At 39.1% G+C, this 22,061-nt stretch overlaps 1 protein-coding gene across 3 annotated transcripts; it reads left to right on the top strand.

The window, feature by feature from the left end:
• Positions 1-209: 209 nt before the first annotated feature.
• plac8l1 (PLAC8 like 1) lies at positions 210-13,447 on the top strand. Of its 3 annotated transcripts, XM_067424063.1 has the most exons (6): positions 210-481; positions 555-571; positions 736-885; positions 1,040-1,223; positions 8,639-8,775; positions 12,865-13,447. In XM_067424063.1, the coding sequence occupies exons 4-6, from the start codon at positions 1,046-1,048 to the stop codon at positions 12,994-12,996; spliced, it is 447 nt and encodes a 148-aa protein (XP_067280164.1). In that variant the 5' UTR covers positions 210-481; positions 555-571; positions 736-885; positions 1,040-1,045; the 3' UTR covers positions 12,997-13,447. The 3 variants fall into 3 exon arrangements, with proteins under 3 accessions (XP_067280164.1, XP_067280162.1, XP_067280163.1); XM_067424061.1 differs by lacking the exon at positions 555-571 and having other exon boundaries at positions 843-885; XM_067424062.1 differs by lacking the exon at positions 555-571.
• The last annotated feature ends 8,614 nt before the right edge of the window (positions 13,448-22,061 follow it).

Here is a 22,061-nt window from a genome sequence, read left to right as displayed (position 1 = left end):
ATAACCATATTGGATGATCACTAATCTGAAAGTCCCTCAATGTCTCAGCCCTGGTGACAAAAGTGACAAAAGATAAAGAAAAGTTGCACAAAAAAAGAAGTTTTTGGACACAAATAGCCCTGTTTTCTGAGAATGTGCCAACTCTATGAGGGATAACTTTATTTTCCGGCCAAGCCGGTCGTAGCAGATATGAAGACGGCTCAATTTTACAGTCGGATGCAAGTGGAGGCGAGATCCGCCACAAAGAAACACGTTCAGATAAACGATTACATGCACTTCAGCAGACTTGGCTGGCAAACATATAAGCGAGGCGTTCTGCATATGACGGCTACATGCAATGTTTCATTAGTGGATGTGACAGTGTGCACGAGCTGCAGAAGGAAGTGATGCGAGACTTTAACCTCAAGAGGACGTGCTATTCTGCACTGCTGCTCTTGGGGTGAATTTATGTAACATCTATTTCACACAGGCTGGATCACTGGTAAGCTTTTGTTGCATATTTGAGGTGTCATTTGCGAGGTTTTGTTTAATATTTTTGTTTGTGTTAATCGTAGGCTCCAGTGGGATATCTGTGAGTAGGCCTGCAGTCCCAAAAATGCATAATTATGTGTTGTATAATTGTATTTGAGGGGATTTTTTGAACTGTATCAGCTATTGTGTGTTGTGTGAATGCACTTGCGAGGTGTTTTCATTTGTGTGTGGGTCTCCTGTGCGTGTGTATATGTGTGTGTGAAGGCTTATCAGCCCACAGCAGCTTTCTGTCAGGGCCTCTTGGACATACGGCTATCAGAATGAACACGCCACTGTCACCATAGGAAACTCACTCCTGTCTTTTCCCTTAGTCTGTTGTCATCGTGAGGGATTGTTCTGAGCCACATTCACCATGTAAGTGTTCACCCTCATTAGTATGCATTTCATTTGTTTAATGTCACAATGCTGTAAAAACTTTCAGGTCAGGTGGGGACTCCCCTTTTGCTGCCTTTATAGGATTGTGTATCCGTGTTTTTGGTCTGAAGCAGCTTTTTTGTATCGCCTTCAGATTCGGATGGACTCTCAAGGTGGGAAAGACGTTGAAGCAAACCTAACAGGAAGTGCGACGATGGAGCTTCCCGTCCTGACTCAACCTGGCCTCGGGGAGACCACGACGACGGTGACCACCATCACACAAACTGGGGGAGACTGGAGCACAGGCCTGTTTGACGTCTGTGGTGACCGGAGCACATGTAAGAGGAAGGGCTTGAGAGAGCATTGAGTGAGATGAAGTTTACAATAAATATTGTCTCATTGTGAGATATACCAAGTCAAATTGTGATGAGAAACAAAGTTTCAATGTGACATGTAAAGCAACGTTTATAACTAATATATTGAATATAAAACACTGCAAGACATTGTGAGTCTCGTTGTGTTTATGAAAACTACGACAAACAGAGTTTAAAGAGCAATATACACCGATCAGGCATAACATTATGACAGGTGAAGTGAATAATCTTTATTACTAAATTCTAATATGATATGAATCTAAATTCATATCTTTATTACGTCACCTCTTGGTCCGCAAAGTTGATGTGGTAGAAGCATGAAAAATAGGCAAACCAAAGGATTTGAGCGAGTTCGACAAGGGCCAAATTGTGATGGCAAGACGACTGGGTCAGAGCATCTCCAAAACTGAAGCTCTTGTGGGGTGTTCCTGGTCTGCAGTGTTCAGTATCTATCAAAAGTGGACCAAGGAAGGAACAGTGGCGAACCGGCGACAGGGTCATAGGCTCATTGATAAACGTGGGGAGCGAAGGCTGGCCTGTGTGGTCCGAGCTACTGGAGCTCAAATTGCTCCAGAAGTTAATCCTGGTTCTGAAAGAAAGGTGTCAGAATAGACTCCACTTCCGAAAGTGCCAATAGTGGGCACGTGAACATCAGAACTGGACCACAGAGCAATGGAAGAAAGTGGCCGGGATCCATTTTACTTATCTAGTAAATGCATCTTGATTTGATCATTTTTAGATATGTTTGGACTGGAAACAAAAAAAGCTAAATGCTAAATAAGAAGGGCATTTTTGCAATGAAGGATCTGCTACTAACATCTTGGTGTTAGATACCACCGCACACCTTTAGGGGTCTAGTGGAGTACATGCCTCGACTAGTCAGGGCTGATTTGGCAGCAAAAGAGGGGACCAACACAACATTATGTCATAATGTTATGCCTGATTGGAGTATAATCATATATCTACATTATGTTATGTAAGGTAACATTTTGAGATATAAAGTGAAAATTGGAAGAGATGTAATTTTAAATACTGCCAGATTTAAACTCATTTGGCAAGTTATAAAGTTGCATTGTGCCGTGACGCAAAATTTTGAGGTAAAGTCGCAACTAAGAGAAACAAAGACTTTAAGCAAGTCTTGCTTAAAGACTTACACGCACTTTGTAACGTATAAAGTTGTACTGACATATGAAGTAACATTTTGAAATATTAGGTAAAAATTGCAAGATATATAAGTTGGAAAATACAAGAAACAAAGTGGCAATTATGAAAAATGGTCACATAGAAAGACATTGTAAGTGGCAATTTCACACCAAAATTACTTTGTAATATATTATCATTTTATTACATATGAAGAAACATTTTGAAATATAAAGTCAAAATCTTAATTAAAAAATCTTAATTAGACACAAAAGTTAATTACACAAAACATACACATGAAATAAATGAAATTAATATGGTTTTCTCCAAAATATGTAAGGCAAAATGATTGGCATCATTACAAATTCTAACTGAAAATGTAACTTATGCTGCGTTCACACCGCACGCGAATGACGCGAATAAATCGCGCTATTCGCGCGAAGTTGGACGCGTGAACATTTTGAATCCATTCGCTTCATTCGCGCATCAAATTCGCTTCTTTCGCGTGTGACATTCACTACACAACAGACGCGAATTCGCGTCATGGGAGGGGGTTCTGCTAGTCATTTTGACTGGGTCACTTGACTTCTTTTCTGTAAAAAATACTACTGTTAATGTGTTTACAAAACGTAGTTTGAAGACTTTTTCAGGCGATATTGTTGAATATTGTTGAATATTGTTGTTTAATGCTCAAATCTGTGTTTTTTTTATACAAAAAGTGCTCATTCGCGTGTGACATTCACTACACAACAGACGCGAATTCGCGTCATGGGAGGGGGTTCTGCCAGGCAGCGGCAGTCGGCAGAAAGACTATCCGAGGTAAGGCTGCTCTCACCGGGGTTGATGAGCGCTGAGCTCCGGTGATCGCCCGGGTCTCACACCTCCGAAAACACCAGATCAAATTTTCAAATAGGAGCTCTCTTAATAAATAAATCACATATTTGAGCTTTAAACAACTACATTCTCGCCTGAAAAACTATTAAAAGTACACTTTGTGACACAATAGAGTAGTATTTTTAAATTACTCTGGCCTCGGGGTTCCCCTATGGGTTTCCCATCCGTCACTTCACCACGTGACCGCAGTAAGCAGGCTCCTCATTGGTTAACGCGACGCGAATATCCGCCAAAGTTCAGATTTTTCAACTTGAGCGATTCGCGTGTTTCGCGCGAATCACGCGTGCAAAACGCTCAATTCGCGTGATCATTGCCGCTTCATTCGCGCGAATCGCGCCATTCGCGCCGCCTCATTCGCGCGAATCGCGCCGCAGAATGCCTATTCGCGTCTCTGCATTGACTTAACATGTAAATCACTCGCGCGAATCGCGTCATTCGCGTGCGGTGTGAACGCAGCATTACAGTTGTGGTCAGAATTATTGGCAATCTTGGCAAAACTGATCAAAGATGGCTGTAAAAATAAATCTGCATTGTTGATCCTTTTGATCTTTCATTAAAATGAGCAAAAATCGAACCTTTCATTGAAGTAGAACAATTGAAACCGAGGGGAAAATCACATTATGAAATAGATGCTTTTCTCCAAAACACATTGGCCACAATTATTGGCACCCCTAGAATTGTCTAGGAGTAAAATATCTCTGAAGTATATTCCCATTCATTTATAAAAAAAATTGCCACCAGGGTGAATAGAGACATGAAATTGTCTAACTATGACTTCTTGTTTCACAAGAGTGTAAATATGAGGAAACACAAAGGCCAAATTCCCATAATCATCATCACAACGAGTGAAACCAAAGAATATAGTTCTGATGTGCAGCAAAAGATTGTTGAGCTTCACAAAATAGAAAGTGGCTTTAAGAAAACAGCTAAAGCATTGAAAATCCCCATTTCCACCATCAGGGCAATAATTAAGAAGCTCCAATACACTAAAGATGTTCTGAATCTGCCTGAAAGAGGAAGTGTGTGTATTGTCCTAATGCACGGCGTGGAGGAGAGTTTGAGTGGATGAAGACTCTCCAAGATCACAGAGATTAGTTGAGTCTTGGGGTCAGAAAGACAAAAAACAATTGATCAAACACCCCCTACATCACCACATGTTGTTTGGGAGGGATTCAGTAAAAATCCTTTTTGCTCATCCAAAAACAACCTCCAGCATATTCAGCTGTCAGACACGACTGGATCTTCAGACGGGACCTGGTTCTGTGGTCAGATCAAACTCTAAAAAGAGCTTTTTGGCCGCAAACACCCCAGATGGGTTTGGTGCAAACAGGGATAAAAAGTACCCCATGACCAAGGTTAAATATACAGCTGGATCTTTAATGTTGTGGGACTATTTTTTAGCTGGAGGTCCTGGACATCTTGTTCAGATTCATGGTATCGTGGATTCTAGCACATACAAACAGAAACAAATTTAAAACGTCTGCTAGAAGTCTTGGATCTTCCATCAGGACAACGATCAAAAGCAAACATCAAAATCAACACACAAATGTGTCACCGAACACAAAATGAAGCTTCTGCCATGACCAGAGAAGAGCTTGGGAATCTGAAGGATCTGGGGAGGTTCTGTATGGAGGAATGATCTCAGATCTCCTGTCAGGTGTTCTCCAAACTCATCAGGCATAACAGAAGAACACTCAGAAGTGTTCTCTTGGCAAAGAGGTTGCACAACGTATTTAATAAACGGGTGCCAATAATTATGGTCAACGTGTTTTGGAGAAAAGCATTTATTTCATAATGTCATTTACCCCTCGATTTCAATTATTTTCTTCAATCACAGGTTCGATTATTTAAAAAAAAAAAAAGATCAAAAGATAAATAATGCAGATTTATTTTTTTATAGAAATGATTATATTTAGCAGGGGTAAAGAAAATTCCTATGCTTTTGGTATGTTTTTAAGTTCATATCAGTAATCAGAAACACTTAAGTGATAAGTCATAACTTCCTGTTCAAATATGAGTATTCCTACAGTCGTCCATCACTGAAAGACCTAAGAATAATATTTTAATTGTTATAGCCTAGTACTCATTTCCACAATCTGGGCAATAATTAAAAGGTTTAAATCAGCTGGAGATGGTAACAATCTACCTGGAAGGGGACGTGTATATTGGCCCCACACAGACTCAGGAGGATAGTTTGAGTCGCCCACTGTAAGGATCAAAGTTGGAGAATTGAAGATGCTAGTAGGCTCTTGGGGTCAGAAAGTCTCTAAAACTATATTCAGACCTCACCTATAAACCACAACTCATTTGGGAAGGTTGCAAAAAAAAAAAATAGTATTTGGTGACATCAAACCTCAATCTCATGCACCTACTGACGGGGCTTTATGACCAAAGATGAACCCAAAATAAAGCTTTGAGAAACACCAGAGGTGGGATTTGCATAGACATAGCGATGTAGAAAAGTACCTCATCTCCACTGTGAAGAATGGTGCTGGATCTTTAATGCTGTGGGGCTCATTTTCTTTCAAAGACCCTGACCAACTTGTCAGGATACACGGTATCATAAACTCCATCAAGTAACGGCAGATATTAAATCAACACCTGTCTGATCTTGAAATTAACTAATTATTTTTTTATATTTCTTCATGATTAAATTTATAATAACAAAATGTCTTCTAAAATATTTTACTTTGTTTTGTGTTACAGTAGCAAATTAGTTTGCCACAGTTGAATGTAATTCAATTTGTCCAAAAGATATGCACTTTCCTTCTGAAAATACAAATTATGTATATTACAAGTCGCATAAATGTCTTAAAAACTCTTATGGGTCAAGCTTAGTATGTGCTCTGTCATGTACATTGGTGCGAATAGTAAATGGTGCGATGGTACCTATTGTAACTGCAAGTTTTAGTCTTCTTTTTATGGAAGACAATAGAACTGTATGGTAAAAAGTTTTGTAATTTGGCACACATATAGAGGTCAATCCAAATATTCACCACAGCAAATTTGGAGTCTCTAATTCAGTCCCTCTAGCGCCACCAACTGTCCAAAGTTTCACTTACATATATGCTAATAACATTTGCACCAAAAAAGTTAAAAACAACCTTTTCAAACTCCTAGACATTCATGAAAGTCCAATTTGCATGAAAATTGCCACAGATCATCAGGTTTTTTGATAAAACCAACCGCGCTAACAAATTTGATGAAGAGCACGCCAAATCACTGCAACACTTTAGCTTATTTAGACCAAACTTGGTACATGTCATCCCAAACAAGACCTGAGGCTACATGCCGCATTTTGGAACAATGCCACCTACTGGTCAGAAGATATGAATAAAAAAATGGCTATTTTTGCTTATAACTTCTGGACGGTTTGCCCAAATTATAAAACTGATCTTTTTAAAGTCAGTGCATTATGCAGAGTCAAATGATCCAATTTTCCCATATTGACTTTTTGAATTTTGACCTAAAATGCTGTATTTTAAGAACACAAAACTCAGTATGTGTCATGCGGACCATGCCCTAAAAATACTCAAAAAGTTTAGAAACTGTGTCAGTCACCTTGTGGTCAAAAGTTATAATGAAATTTCCCAAAATCCTGATTAAACTTTTGATTAATTTTACCGATATTAATCCAACTGGTCTTGATAGATTTACTTTTTCGAACTCCTGCTAGTCGGTTGGTCTAATTTTCACCAAAATTGGTTCAGATCATCTTCAGACCATGATGGCAAAACAGTATCAAAAGCTTTTTGATAGACCTAACTGTTCTCGAGTAATGCATCAACAAATTTGTTGGCATGAGGATAAGCTGATTTTGACGCTCCAACTCTGCAACGCTTTGGCATATTTACAACAATTTTTTGTGTGTCATTGTCATCTCACACTGACTACACCATAATGCTGTGAACCAAATGTGAATTGAGCATCAAAATTGCATCTACCGCGTCTAGTGTGACACCTGAACATTTTGAATCAATTCGCGCATCCGCAGCGAATTGAACGCGTGTGGAGCGTTTGAAGCGAAATAGATGAGAAATATGTCATAAAACTCCACTCTGCCTCTTCATTTTCAATGAAAAAAATATTAAGCATTAACAGGCACACAAATGTGGTTCAGCCAGCGCACTAACGTTACCTGAATTACCTGAATCTTGACTGCATGTATATTTTTATATCCTTAAAAAACAAAGTTACGAAACTTCACTTTGCCCTCAGTCAGTCAAAATTATTTGGTAGGCAACAATAGATTCATTAGACCAAAGGTCACCCATTAGATGATGTTCACAAGATGAGTTATATCTGTATTATTTTATACCTCTACATAGACATCCGAGCCAGCGGCAAATGCAAGAAGGACTAGCCGAGGAAAGGCTCCTCTCGCCAAGTTTAACGAGCACTCAGCGCCCCGTGATCGCCTGTATCTCACAACTCCAAAAACGCAAGATTAATTTTTTAAATAGGCGCTGTCTTTATAAATAAACCACATATTTTAGCTTTAAACAACTACATTATCAACTGAAAAGCATTAAAACTACATTTAGTGACAAAAGAATAGTATTTTTTAATTGTGCAGGGTTTCTCATCACGTCTCTTGTGACAGCAGCAAGGAGGCTCCTCATTGGTTAAAGCGGCGCGAATTGACGGCAAAGTTCAAATTTTTCAACTTGGGAGTTGACTGGAATTCGCTTCAAACGCGTGAATGCACAAAAAAGCACCACTCGTGCAAATCACGCAATTCGCTTCAAATTCGCACTATTCGCGCGAATGAGGCAGAATCGCATCCATCGCGCCACAGCGCCTCCGGATGTGTCAACCCGCCTTTCCATGGAAATAATTCGCTCCAGACACTCTATTGGCGTTCGGTGTGAACGTACCACAATCATTTGATAACAGCGCCACCTATTGGTCAAAAAGTGATAAGCAAGTTAATTATATTACAGTGATTGGATTTGTGATTTTTCAGCCATTTTGACTCAAATAAAAAGCTCCAAGCCATGCTTTTATGTCATATTGTTCTTGTTTTGCTTGGCCCCCCGATAATTGCTGCTTGCAGCTATATTTACTGTTGTTTTCCTAATCTAGTGGTTTGTGTACTGTTTTACAGTCATTAAAAGTTAATGGCAATCCTTAATGATTATAAATTGTTTATGATTTTCCATTAATAAAAAGTAAACCTGGGAATAAAGCAAAATTCTACTTTTTTTACAAGGACATTTTTTTTCAAAGCCATATTTATCAGAATTAAATCCTTTTTTCAGGCAGTCAGTATAAGCAGGGTTAAACTGATTGCAGATGAGCACTGACGCTGCTCGTTTCAAAGCATCTCTCCCTCTTCTGTGCAGTTCTGATGGGTGCGTTTGTGCCGTGTTGTTTGGACCTGAGTCTGGCTCATCAGTATGGAGAATGTGTGTGTCTGCCTCTGCTGCCTGGCTCCACATTCGCCATGAGGGTGGGCATCAGAGAGCGTTTTAAAATCAGGGTAAGGATTCAGCAGTAATGTAAATAATGTGGCATGCTGGAAGTTTTGGTGTTTTTGGTGACTAAAAATGTCAAAAATGAACAGGATTCTGAAGTCGATTTAATCTGTTTAGTATGCCATTTAATCTGTTAAATATGTTAAAAAAATAAAACTGTATATAAAAAACTTTATGCCAGAATATCAATTCTACCAACATTTTACTTTTTTGTAATTAAAATTAAAATGACTCATTATCTATTCAAGTTAATAATTTTATGAATTCCAAGCTTACTGTGACACGTTTGAAATTATGTAGTGATTTAGGATTAGCAACAATAATTTGCTACAATAATTACCTTTTCAAATTGATTGAAAAAATATAGAAAGTTTACCGTAAACCCCAAAGTATACTTGTTTTTTTTACCTGTATATGGTGCTCACAGTAAACTTTTTGTTTCGTAACTGAGCTTTTTGTGACTCTTTGTTTCAAATCCACATCACTTGAAGACATGTGACCAGTAGAAGATCGATATGGCGTAAGATAAAGTCAAATAGATTGTATTTTTTATACCTTTTGAATGAATTAATGTTGAATTTATGTTTATAAAAAAGACACTGCAAAGTGTGATGTAGCGCGATCCAATCAGTGAAGAGCTTATTGACACATCCGGTTTGACAGGTTATCAAACTGGGCACCCGTCATCCTCAAGTAGAGCTGGATGCGGCTGTCATTCAGACGCAGTTCCTGGAGAAAACTGTGAAATTCACAGAGATACAGAGCAGTAATGGTTGTTATCTGTATATATGTTATCTGTTATATATGTTAACATGTTTGATGATGGAAAAAAATGGCAGAATTTTTTTTGCTCTTCATGAAAACACACCTCATCGCACAGTTTTTATCCGCGCGAGTAACGCAATGTGAATATTTGCTTCACTTTTGATTCACACACACCATTAGGCCACCATTAGATGTTGTTTTAGCAATGGTATTATGACCATATGTGATTATTTCTCTTTATTAGAATATAACGAAAAAAATACAGGAAAGTTGTATGCGGTATTAAAAAACAGAAAAAAGCCTGGCGTCTACAGGCTAAAACGGCAAGTATTTAGTGACCTCCCCTTACACTTGAGCAATAGCAGGAACCTGAAAGGCCAATAAAACTTTCAAAATGATGAGAAGGTCCAGGAGGTCGCATTTTTTACACTTTGCATTTTGTGTACATATTTCCTGTAAGAGACCGAAAAATAAATATGGAAGGTCAACATTGCTAAAACAACAAACTTGGTGGTGGCCTAAAGACTTTTGCACAGTACTGTAGGTCACTGTGATACGAACAACCTAAAATGTGTGAAGATTGTCTGAAAGGTAAGAAGGTGCAAAATTATGGAGCGCTTTATAAGTAAGGAGTAACATTGTATAATGTAAATGGTAATGGACAGGAAGCCAGTGCAGTTGAAAAAGAACAGGAGTAATATGATCAGAGGTACATGAGTGGGTAACAATCCTGGCTGCTGAATTCTAATTTAACTGTAGTCTGTGAAGTTTTCAGGAATACCAAATAAAAGAAAATTACAATAATCAATCTGAGATTAGGCATGAAAAAGTACTGTAGTGCTGTGGTGAGAAAGTGAAGAACAGAATCTTGCAAATTAATTAAATGAAGAAAAAAAGTGCAAATAGCCCATCTTGTTGGCAAAGGGTAATTACACTAACTCCACCCACAAACGTCTGGTTGGGCCAGAGAATAATTACAGAAGACAGTAACGATAGTGTAGGGGTAATGCATGTGGCAAAAGTTTTGATGCAAATATACCCAAGTTTGAATCCATCTTTGGCCAATCTCATTCTACTCCCTTTTCCCATTACATATCAGAATGGAAAGGTATTTATTTTCTACAAAATGTTTTGAAAATACTCAAAAAGTGAAAATAAAAGTATGTTTAGGGTTAGGGGTGGGTGTAGGGATGAGGGTGTTGTTGTCCCAATAAGGCGGCATCAGTTTAATAATTTTAATAAATATAATAATTTACACTCTATGTTATTATTGCATACCAATTAATGTACAACAAGGGGGAAATAGTATCTGCCACTAGTTACAGGTGCTGGTCATATAATTAGAATATCATCAAAAAGTTGATTTACTGTATTTCCCTAATTCCGTTCAAAAAGTCAAACTTGTTTTTTATTTTCATTCAATACACAAACTGATAAATTTCAAGCGTTTATTTCTTTTAACTTTGATGATTATAACTGACAACTAAGGAAAATCCCAAATTCAGTATATCAGAAAATTTGAATATTACTTTGAGACCAATACAAAGAAATTTTTTTTTTTTTTAGAAATCTTGACCAACTGAAAAGTATGAACATGAAAAATATGAGCATCTACAGCACTCAATATTTAGTTGGGGTTCCTTTTGCCTGAATTACTGCAGCAGTGTGGCGTGGCATGGAGTCGATCAGTCTGTGGCACTGCTCAGGTGTTATGAGAGCACAGGTTGCTCTGATAGTGGCCTTCAGCTCTACTGCATTGTTGGGTCTGGCATATCGCATCTTTCTCTTCACAATACCCCATAAATTGTCTATGGGGTTAAGGTCAGGCGAGTTTGCTGGCCAATTAGGTACAGGGATAACATGGTCCTTAAACCAGGTACTGGTTGCTTTGGCACTGTGTGCAGATGCCAAGTCCTGTTGGAAAATCTGCATCTCCATAAAGATGGTCAGCAGAAGGATGCATGAACTGCTCTAAAACTTCCTGGTATACGGCTGCGTTGACCTTGGACCTCAGCAGTCCTTTTTGTACTTAGCCCAGGCGAAATGCTTTTGACCCTGTCTGTTCTTCAAGAGTGGCTTGACATAAGGAATGCGACAGCTGAAACCCATGTCTTGCATACGTCTGTGCGTAGTGGTTCTTGAAGCACTGACTCCAGCTGCAGTCCACTCTTTGTGAATCTCCCCCACATTTTTGAATGGGTTTTGTTACACAATCCTCTCCATGGTGCTGTTATCTCTACTGCCTATCCACTTTTTTCTACTACATATTTTCCGTCCCTTCGCCTCTCTATTCATGTGGTTGGACACAGAGCTCTCTGAACAGCCATCCTCTTTTGCAATGACCTTTTGTGTCTTGCCCTCTTTGTGCAAGGTGTCAGTTGTCGTCTTTTGGACAACTGTCAAATCAGCAGTCTTCCCTATGATTGTGTAGCCTACAGAACTAGACTGAGAGACCATTAAAAGCTTTTGTAGAGGTTTTGAGTTCATTAGATGATTAGAGTGTGGCACCAGGTGTCTTCAATATTGAACCTTTTCACAATATTCACATTTTCTGAGATACTGAATTTTGGATTTTCCTTAACTGTCAATTATAACCATCAAAATGAAAAGATATAAACATTGGAAATATATCAGTCTGTGTGTAATGAATGAATATAATATAAAAGTTTCAATTTTTGAATGGAATATTCTTTTTGATGATATTCTAATTATATGACCAGCACCAGATGTATAAATTGCATCTAACTATTTACACGTATTGCAAAGAGATAGGGTAAATACAATTTATCGCTGCCTTTTTAGTTTGGCTCACGCCCCATTGGATTACATGGAGGGTCGGGTTTATAAAATACTGCAGTCAGCCACCAGGGGGCAATCGAAACGCATCACTTTTCAGGTCTTGTGCGGCACACTTGGTTCGCGCTTGTTATGCTATCAAATGGAGTAGAGTTTGAAAAGCTACTCGTTTCAACTGTATACGTAAAAAAAGTTTGTGCTTTAACCAACAACTCAACTCAGATAGACTGGAGTTTCCACTGAACAATGGATTACTGTGAAAAAGGTGTTTTACAGTCTTTCCTCTAGGAATACATATTTATCTTTGATTTATTGAGTCATATCCTTCTTGTGCTAAGAAGTAAAACACATCCAGTATTTGACAGTTAGATGAAGATTCCTTAAATGAAATTCCATAACTAGATTCCTTGACTCAGAGGGGGGTGTTAAATCAATATCAGGGAAATGTATCCTTACTTAGAAATCTACAAACCCTGCTTTGCCTGGCTATATTAAATTAAGAATACATTACATTGTGCTGTGTGTGTCTCTAGGGCAGCGTGTGTGAGGACTGGACTACGGTATATTGCTGCTACCCTTTGGCTCTCTGTCAAATGATCAGAGAGATGAAGAAAAGACTGAAGACGCAGATCTACACCGTTTCTACCATGCTGGAGAGCTCCTGAGATGCTGTGTGTGTGTCTGTGTGTGCGTCTGTGTGTGTGTGTGTACATGGCTCCGATTTTCTTCTCATCCGTGTTTTTGTGATGCTAAAAGACTGAGGGGCCGTCTCAGCTGTCAGGATGTTTATTACCCGGGGTCCTGAACTTCACGCAGGGTTAGACATATCAGTACTCTCTGCTTGAAGATTGATGCCGCTGACATTTCAAACTGACGGAGAGATGGAGTGACAGATGGGTGGAGAGACGGATGAGTGGAGAAGAGGTTCCTGATGATTTCTGGGGCTGTGTATGCTTTCAGATTGCTCTCTCATGGTATATAAAACAAATGTGGGTTTTTCTATATGAAAATTGAGTTTGGATTGGCACTTTTTAAAATCATATTTCAAACTCAGAGTCAAAACTAATTAGACATCTCATTTCTTGCTTTATCCAAAATAAAATGTTTACAAAAATCTGCCAAATTTTGTGAGATTTACTTGTAGATTTGATTTTACATATTCTATATTTATTACAGTATTACAGTGAAAAAAACGATTTTGTCTTATTTTCAGGTTCTAGAGTGTATAAGAAATACGGTGTGTAAGAGTGCAATGTTTGAAGATCACGAGTGTCAAAAGAATCAAAGAAAATCTTACCGTCGAAAGCCTTGTGCACACCGGGACAATGATCATGCCCAGCGGATGTCCCGTTGATGCCAAGGCTCAGTGCTGCCCTCCGATGTCTGGTAGAGCAAAGAAAAAAACCGTACTGCGCATGTGTTGAACACGATCATCCGCGCACATCCGTGGTGTAGTATACTTTGAAAGACGCGCGGACAGGGCTGCATGCATGAATCATCCGGGAGAGTGAAGTATACACGGGGCTTTAAAGGGTTTGTTAACCCAAAAATGAAAATTAGCCCATGATTAACTCACCCTCAAGTCATTCTAGGTGTATATGAAATTCTTCTTTCAGACGAATACAATCAGTTATATTAAAAAAGTCCTGGCTAATCCAAGCTTTATAATGGCAAGGTTTGTTGCTCTGTTTTTGAAGTCCATAAAAATGAATCTGTCCGTAAAATAACATGCTCCACGTGGCTATGGGAGAACACGTAACCCAACCCCATCCCTAAACCTACCCATTTGTGTATTATATGATATAAACACAAGATATAACAGGCAGATACGACTGCATGCACAATTTATTCAAAAAGTACAAAATATTCCAAGTGTTCCGAGGCCAAACGATTAATTTTTTTTTATGAAGACAAGGCCGACTGTACTATTATTTTCCGGTTCAAGTTTTGTATTGTTGAGAAGTGGGTAGGTTTAGGGTAGAAGTTGGGTTAGTTAGTTGCTTTAAAATATAAGAGTAGGGAAGCTTGCGCTTCTAGTAAACACAGAAACTGGCGAACGGCAGTCTTTCGAATCAGCTTTGGCCGCGACTCTGGAAGACTTGGAGTTAAGCTTTTCTCTGAGAAAAGAACAAAGAACGGCACTGAAGTCATTCTTAAAAAGGGAAGATGTGTGCTGAGTTTTGCCGACCGGATACAGCGAATGTTTAATCTATCAACGAGCTCTGTTTCACCTTCGTTGCTCTGGTTGGTTGTAGCGCTATCCTATCGCGTGCAGAGGGAGTTTGAAAGACAACCGTTTATCCCGCCCCTCGGATTGAGCCCTGTCTATGGTGAGTTTCCAGACCAAACATCTTGATGTGGGTCTGGCTTGTCAGGCTACTTCCCTACTATATAGTAGGTGAAAAACAGTACAGTCCCTGACAAAAGTCTTGTCGCTTGTGTACAAATTGACCTAAAGAGCGGCTGAAATATATTTCTAATCAAGATTTTTTTACAAGAAATGGCTCATTTTAATCCCACCAGCTTTTGTGATAATGTTTCAGTGAAAAACTAAACTTTCAAAAAGTATTCTAATATTCACAGCTTGGTAAAGCCCATTGAGTCAATTTTTGCAAAGACATAAGTGTTGTCACCTTGTCATATGAGCTTCACCTGTGACTAATAATGGATCAATTAGGTCTCAAGTGTGTTTAAAAAGAACCCCAGTACGCTAGACCTTCACATCAACTGCAACTAGACCTCTGCAAACATGCCTAAGATTCACCCAGAGACTAAGGTTTTGATTATCAAGAGGCTGAAGACCAGATCCACTGCTGATGTGGCAGACACCTTCAATGTGTCTCAGCGTCAAGTACAGAGGATAAAAAAAAGATTTAAAGAGACTGGAGACGTTTTTGACAAGCCCAGGTCAGGCAGACCCCGCAAGACAACTGCTCGAGAGGACCGTTTGTTGGCTCGAAAATCCAAGGCCAGCCCATTTTCCACTGCAGCAGAGCTCCACGAGACCTGGTCACCTGAAGTCCCTGTGTCAACCAGAATAGTTTGTCGGATTCTGTCTCGAAATGGCCTCCATGGTCGAATCAGTGCCCAGAAGCCAGCACTAAACAAAAGACAATTGAAAAACCGTGTGGCATTTGCCAAGGCCCACAGCCTGCTAAAAGGATGGACGCTGGAAAAGTGGCAGAAGGTGGATTTTTCAGATGAATCTTCTGTTGAATTACACCACAGTCGCCGCAAATTTTGCAGGAGACCTACTAGTGCCCGAATGGATCCGAGATTCACCCAGAAAACAGTGAAGTTTGGTGGCGGAAAAATCATGGTCTGGGGTTACATCCAGTATGGGGGTGTGCGAGAGATCTGCAGGGTGGAAGGCAACATCAATAGTCTAAAATACCAAGAAATCTTAGCTACCTCTTATATTCCCAACCATAAAAGAGGCCAAATTCTGCAGCAGGACGGTGCTCCATCGCATACTTCCATCTCCACATCAAAGTTCCTCAAGGCGAAGAAGATCAAGATGCTCCAGGATTGGCCAGCCCAGTCACCAGACATGAACATCATTGAGCATATGTGGGGTAGGATGAAAGAGGACGCATGGAAGACGAAACCAAAGAATATTGATGAACATGCAAGACTGCTTTCTTAGCTATTCCTGATGACTTCATCAATAAATTGTATGAATCCTTGCCAAACCGCATGGATGCAGTCCTTCAAGCTCATGGAAGTCATACAAGATATTAAATTTGGATCTCACAGCACCACAACTTAATTTGCTGACATATTTTTGTATTTGCAGTAAATTTGTTCAATTTCCGTATAGGCGACAAAACTTTTGTCTTGCCAAAATTTTACCTTTCTGTGTTGATTAAATGATAAATATTTTTTCTGTGAACATTATTTATTTCAGTGCATTAAACATCATTTGGGAGGGTTTTAGCTTTTCATATGAGCTATTTCTAACACCAATTAATTAATTAAAAGTCAGGTTAATATTAGGTATTTCTAGAAAATAGATAAGCGACAAGACTTTTGTCAGGGACTGTATGTGACAAGAGTATGACTGAATACACAGTACTCATAAACGAGTAGGCAAAAAGTACCCGGATGACTTCTGAAGTGTGCATACAATGGACACTTTACTATCCCATGAGGCCACAGGAGAGGATTTGTGAATGGAAGTGAAGTGATGCAACTGACCATGCTTGGTCACACGACAACATGCAAGTGCAGTACGTCCAGAATATATTCATACGACACACACTCATACTATACAGAACACTTTTTAGCAGTCAAAGTAAGAGAGTATGAGGTTTTGGATGCAACCTATGAGTGAAACGGATTATTGTGCAAGAACCAAGAGTAATGGGATTGTAGACGTGTTGATTAGATGGTTGTGGTTTGCAATCAGTGGATCTCATATGAGTGCCAGTTTTGATTAAAGATTAAGGGCATATGAATATTAAAATAAGTATTGATGTGCTTAAATACTTTTCCATTTCAAATATGAATTGTCAGTGATTGCGTGATGTCTCTAATGATAGCCTACTTATACTGCGGGACAGTTGAATGCTTGAATCGGATTGGTTGACGAACGCTCTAAGGTGTGCAGAAAAATGCTGCGTTCCAGGAAGGTAAGTCACGACTTCAAACCACGATTCGACTTTGTAGCTTTCCAGGCAAAGTCACGCCAAACTTCCTGAGCGTCAGGAAATGCGGTAGCTAGGTAAACAAAGCACGGTGGACCTTACGGTGCTTATGCTCACTTACAATCATTTCTATCGCCAAAGGTGCTTACACCTCGCTTATTTGAGGGAAACAGAGGAGAAAAAAATGACACATAAGACATACAAAGCTGTTATACCTTTTATTTTACGTTATTTGTATATTTGGAAATGTATTTGGTATTACTTTATTCTTGCACTCAATGGACTGAAAACTAGCTAACGCTATAAAAGCTGCAGATAATTATAACATTTGTGGATAAATATTGTTAGAGCAATACCTTATTTTAATAAATGATTTGTTTTTTTTAACATATGACTTCCATAAGCAGCACATCCGTAGAGGCGGCCATTGTAGTTTTGCGGGTTATGTGATATCAGAACTCCTAACTGGGAGTACATCGATCTAGTACGAGTTCACGGGTGGGAAGTCACAGGTTTGAGCCCGTTCCAGTGCACGGGTAGAAGGTTGGAAAAAACACGGGTTACAGGTTGCCTGGAACGCGGCATCAGGCCCCGGTTAGACAGAACGTGTTTTTGCAGGGAGAGGCGCCTTTTTAAAATTGGTTTCTACCAACAGTTGAGCATTTTGCAGTGCACTGTTCTTTTCTAAATTAAAAAAAACATCAACCCAAAAAAAGCAGTGCAGTGTGTCTGGCATTTTTAAACCAGACGCCTCCTGTTTTGAAAATTCCCTCTCCAAAAAACCATTAAAGGGGGGGTGAAATGCTGTTTCATGCATACTGAGCTTTTTACACTGTTAAAGACTTGGATTCCCATCCTAAACATAGACAAAGTTTCAAAAACTAATGTTGGACGTTTGATGGAGTATTTCTGTGTAAAAAATACTCCTTCCGGTTTCTCACAAGTTTCGGAGAGTTTTTTTCGAGTATGGATCGGTTTGACGTTAATAGAACGGAAGGTCCTTGTATGGGCCGTACGGGCTCTTCTCCCGGTAGGGTGCGCGCGAGCGTGACTAGAGCGAGAGATGAAATGCACGCCCGTAAACACTGCTCTCAAGCTGCAGATCTAGTCGTCCGTGAACACTTCTGTCGGTTATAGTCCGCGCCGCGCTCCACTTTGACATTAAGCGACTTCAACGCTTCAGCACTGCATTCCGGGAAGGCAGCGCAGCATTTGAACCAATTTGAACGCAGAAATGACGGGAAGCTTCACAACATCGCATCGCAAAGTGGATCTCCACACTCCAAGAAGTGTGTTTTTGACGGAGCGGTCCCAGCGATAAAGGTTCTGCTTTGGAAGCCGTTGAGTAAAACTGCTTCAAATGTCTGTGCTGTTGGCTATCGTCACGTGAGTAAACATCAGTAAACGACACGATCGCGTGCTTCGTCATTCAAATGCGCTGACGGACTCCATTGTTGTTCTATGTATAACGTTACACTAGTCTGACGTGCAAAACCATTTTGCTTGCACCTGCTAAGGTTTAATCACATACAATAGTCCATAAATCGAATCATGTCCTCATAATCTCCGAGTAAAGACACACAAATGTTGACAGGCCACTAAATACAGTACATACCACAGAGACGGACGTCCTGCTGTTGCTGTTTCTATTTCAGCCTCTGAATTAGATTCTGGATCATATATCTATTAGCTGAGATCGATAGCAAGGGTTTCTCCACGCTTGAGGACGTCACCGCTTTGCGCATTCGTCATTCTTTAGCTCCACCCACACGATATGCCTCCAGGCGCTCGGTTTTTTCCGGAAAGACTCGGTACAGCCTATATTTCTTTTATAAATATAATAAAACTAAAGACTTTTCGGAGATATGAAGGATGCAATACTACTCTATAGGTACTCAAGATTGACATGAGATTGACTGAAACTGAGTGTTTCACCCCCCCTTTAACCCAAAAAAAAAAAATTGTTGTTGTGCGCCTAATCGGGCCTTAGTCTGCGATCAGTTTATGAAGCCTCCTTTACTCTGTTAGCTCTAAAATGACGTTTTAAAATTAACAACAGAGGTGTGGTTTAAGATGCGTACAAATTTGGCCTACACACGAGTATTTTAAGGACAAAAACCTGACAAATGTCTTGAAATACAACATCTGAAAAATATCTTGATGCGTGATAACAGTAGTATAAGCAAAATAATTGACTCCAGTCTGTTGGATTATTAGAAAATAATGCACATTGAGGTGGTAAACGAAGTGGCTGTTATACTTTGTGCTTTATTTATGAATAATGTAATGGTCCATCGTAACTTGTTCCACAATTATAACATTATATAATATTATTAAAAAATAGTGCATTGTTAAAAAAAAAACAATAAAACAAGCAGTTTTTGTCACCAATAACATTTTTGGACAAATGATAGAAATGTTTAATATATATTTATTTAACCCAAGACATGGTATAACTTGATTAATATTCACTGGAGAAACAAAAAGTGTCTAGAAACCCTTCCTATAGAAATAATTTAAATCATGATTTTCAAAGATTGTATGTCATCTAAAAGCAATCAATACTTCCTGTTCTTCTGGTTCGAAAAATGTGTGTGCAATTGTGAGCATTTCTGTAGAGGGCACTGTTGTCACACACACACACACACACGCACACACACAGTCCTGAGGTGAAGTAAGGAGAGTGTGTGTCTTTGTATAAGACGACAGGTGTATGGTTGCCGTCAAGGGTTTTCTGTGAGGGCCCCTGGGGGACACGAGACCGCTGGAGCCGTGAGCACTGCAGATACACAACCAGAGAAGTGAAAAATGAGGACAGGAGCTGTGAGGAAAGTTTCAAGAAGCTGTTTCTCAACATAAATGTATGGCTTGCTTGGATATTTAATCATGCGATCGCATCCAGGCCTGAAATCCAAAATAAGCCTTAAATCAAAGAGATTCTTTCTGCAAATCATGTCGGAATGATCATGTTTTTACACCATGTAGAAATTGGGTCAATGAAATCTATTAATTGTTTTAAAATGCACAAAAAATGCTATTCAGACATATGACTTGAATACACCTATGATGAACATGTTTTACATTTCAATTCAGAGTCATCAATATTTAGTTTGGAGGCACAGTAAAAAAAGGTTTCCTGATATTATAATGGGAAAAAAAACTCTTGTTAAAAGTATTAAATTGAAGTTTGAAATAATATTTATTATCATGTTTTAGAAAAAATAATTCAATTAAAATGTTATGTATTCATCAAAACATCATATTAATCAAAACAGTACTTCGATACTTGTGTCCATCAAATAAAATCATTTGCAGCCAAAATGCTGAAACATTCAAAAACAGTATATATCTTCATCTTCTCTTTATATGACTAGGCAAGTTTGTTTAGGTTGTAAAATTATATTTATAAAAATAAATTAAAAAAAAACTGTTGAAAATGTTTTTTTTAATTGATGGTTACACCACATGGCATTTCAGGGTCATTAAATTCAAACTGTTCTTGAGTATGAAAACCATTATGAGATCCATATGAAGTCATGTTTTTTTAATGCATTAAACTTTCTGAATTAATAGATAAGTATTATAATGTATTTTAGCAGTGGTTACAATTATTCATGAGACCATACCGTGCATTATAAGGCATAACTAACTCAGTATCAAGTAAAAAATAAATCAAATACAAATGAAGCATCAATTACACAACTAATGTGCTCTTTATTTTATGGTATGAGCACTTAAAATCCTCTAGTGAAATATAACATTTTCATTTTTTGCACATTGCGTTGCAATCATGATTTCCCAGCTCATAAGCAGCAACTTCCCAGGAGGATCCGAGAGCATCCGTGACACTTTTTGGAGCATATAAGCCCTGGAGAGATGTTGTCTTGCTGTGACGTGTTTCAGTGTTTGCGTGTGCATCTCCTTAGCAGCCACGAGTCCACAGCAACAGCTCGGGCACCTGGGGAAGAAACCATGGACGGCCAGTTAGATGTTTGTGTGCCTGAAGCTTAATTCTGTACAGCTAAAGACAAACATCTTGTTCAGCATACAGTTGATGTGTGTCACTGCCGAGGGAGGCGTTAGAGGATCACCTATTTAAGTCAGCAGTCCTTTAACTTTACTTTGGATCAGAACTAAATTCTGCGGGGTGCCATTTTGTGGGTTTTATCTCGTTCCTTCAGGGTCTCATCTTTACTCATGTTGTATGTCTTTGATCTCCCAGCACTGATGTGTGAGCTCTTATCGGGGTGTCTCTTGCAGTGTGGTGACATGCAAGTCCCGTGGAACATTTTACCTCCTTGTGGTGCCTCTGTTTTGAAGTCTGCTGAATAGACAATGCTGTATACTGATTAATGGTTTGCTTCTATGTTACAACAATGTTTTTATTTTGTTTTTTTTGTAGGCTTTGACAATTATGTTGTCCATACAAAGACTAAATAGCTTACTATTTTTGAACACACACACACGCACGCACGCACGCACGCAAGCGCACACACACACACACACACACACACACACACACACACTTCTAGGGTTATCTCTCATCATGGGACCCACCCGGTGTCTCTGAGCACCGTCATTCATCTTCAGAACACAAATGAAGATATTTTTGTTGAAAGCTGATGGCTGAGAAAGGCTTCAGAAAGCCCTCCATTGGCATTCAGTACATTCCCACTCATTAAAAACATCGATACAAAGTCCATCTCACTACAGTGGCTGTGCAAAAATTTTACGAAGCGTCGAGAACAGTTTTTGTGTGCAATTTTTTTTTTCGAAAGAATGATTTTATCCGCCAAGTTACTGTCTTCCGTGTAGGTCTCGGACGTGAACTCACGCAATGGCGGTGCTCCTCCTCTTCCGGTTCATGAATCTGAATGGCGGAGCTGCGTCAAATTGCTCATGCATGTGTCGAGTTCACATCAATAACTTGGTGGAGTAAGTCGTTATTTATATTTTTGTGCACACAATAACTATTTTAGCCGCATTGTAAAATTATTGTCCAGCCATTGTAGTGAGATGGACTTTGTATCAACGTCTTTATTGCCTTTATGGGTCTTGTGTGTGGGAATGTACTGAATGCCAAT

Source organism: Pseudorasbora parva, chromosome 18 (assembly GCF_024679245.1).
Source record: "Pseudorasbora parva isolate DD20220531a chromosome 18, ASM2467924v1, whole genome shotgun sequence".
NCBI classification, from domain to species: Eukaryota; Metazoa; Chordata; class Actinopteri; order Cypriniformes; family Gobionidae; genus Pseudorasbora; species Pseudorasbora parva.
The sequence above is the reverse complement of the archived record's forward strand: the minus strand, read 5'-3'. Positions and strand labels throughout refer to the sequence as shown.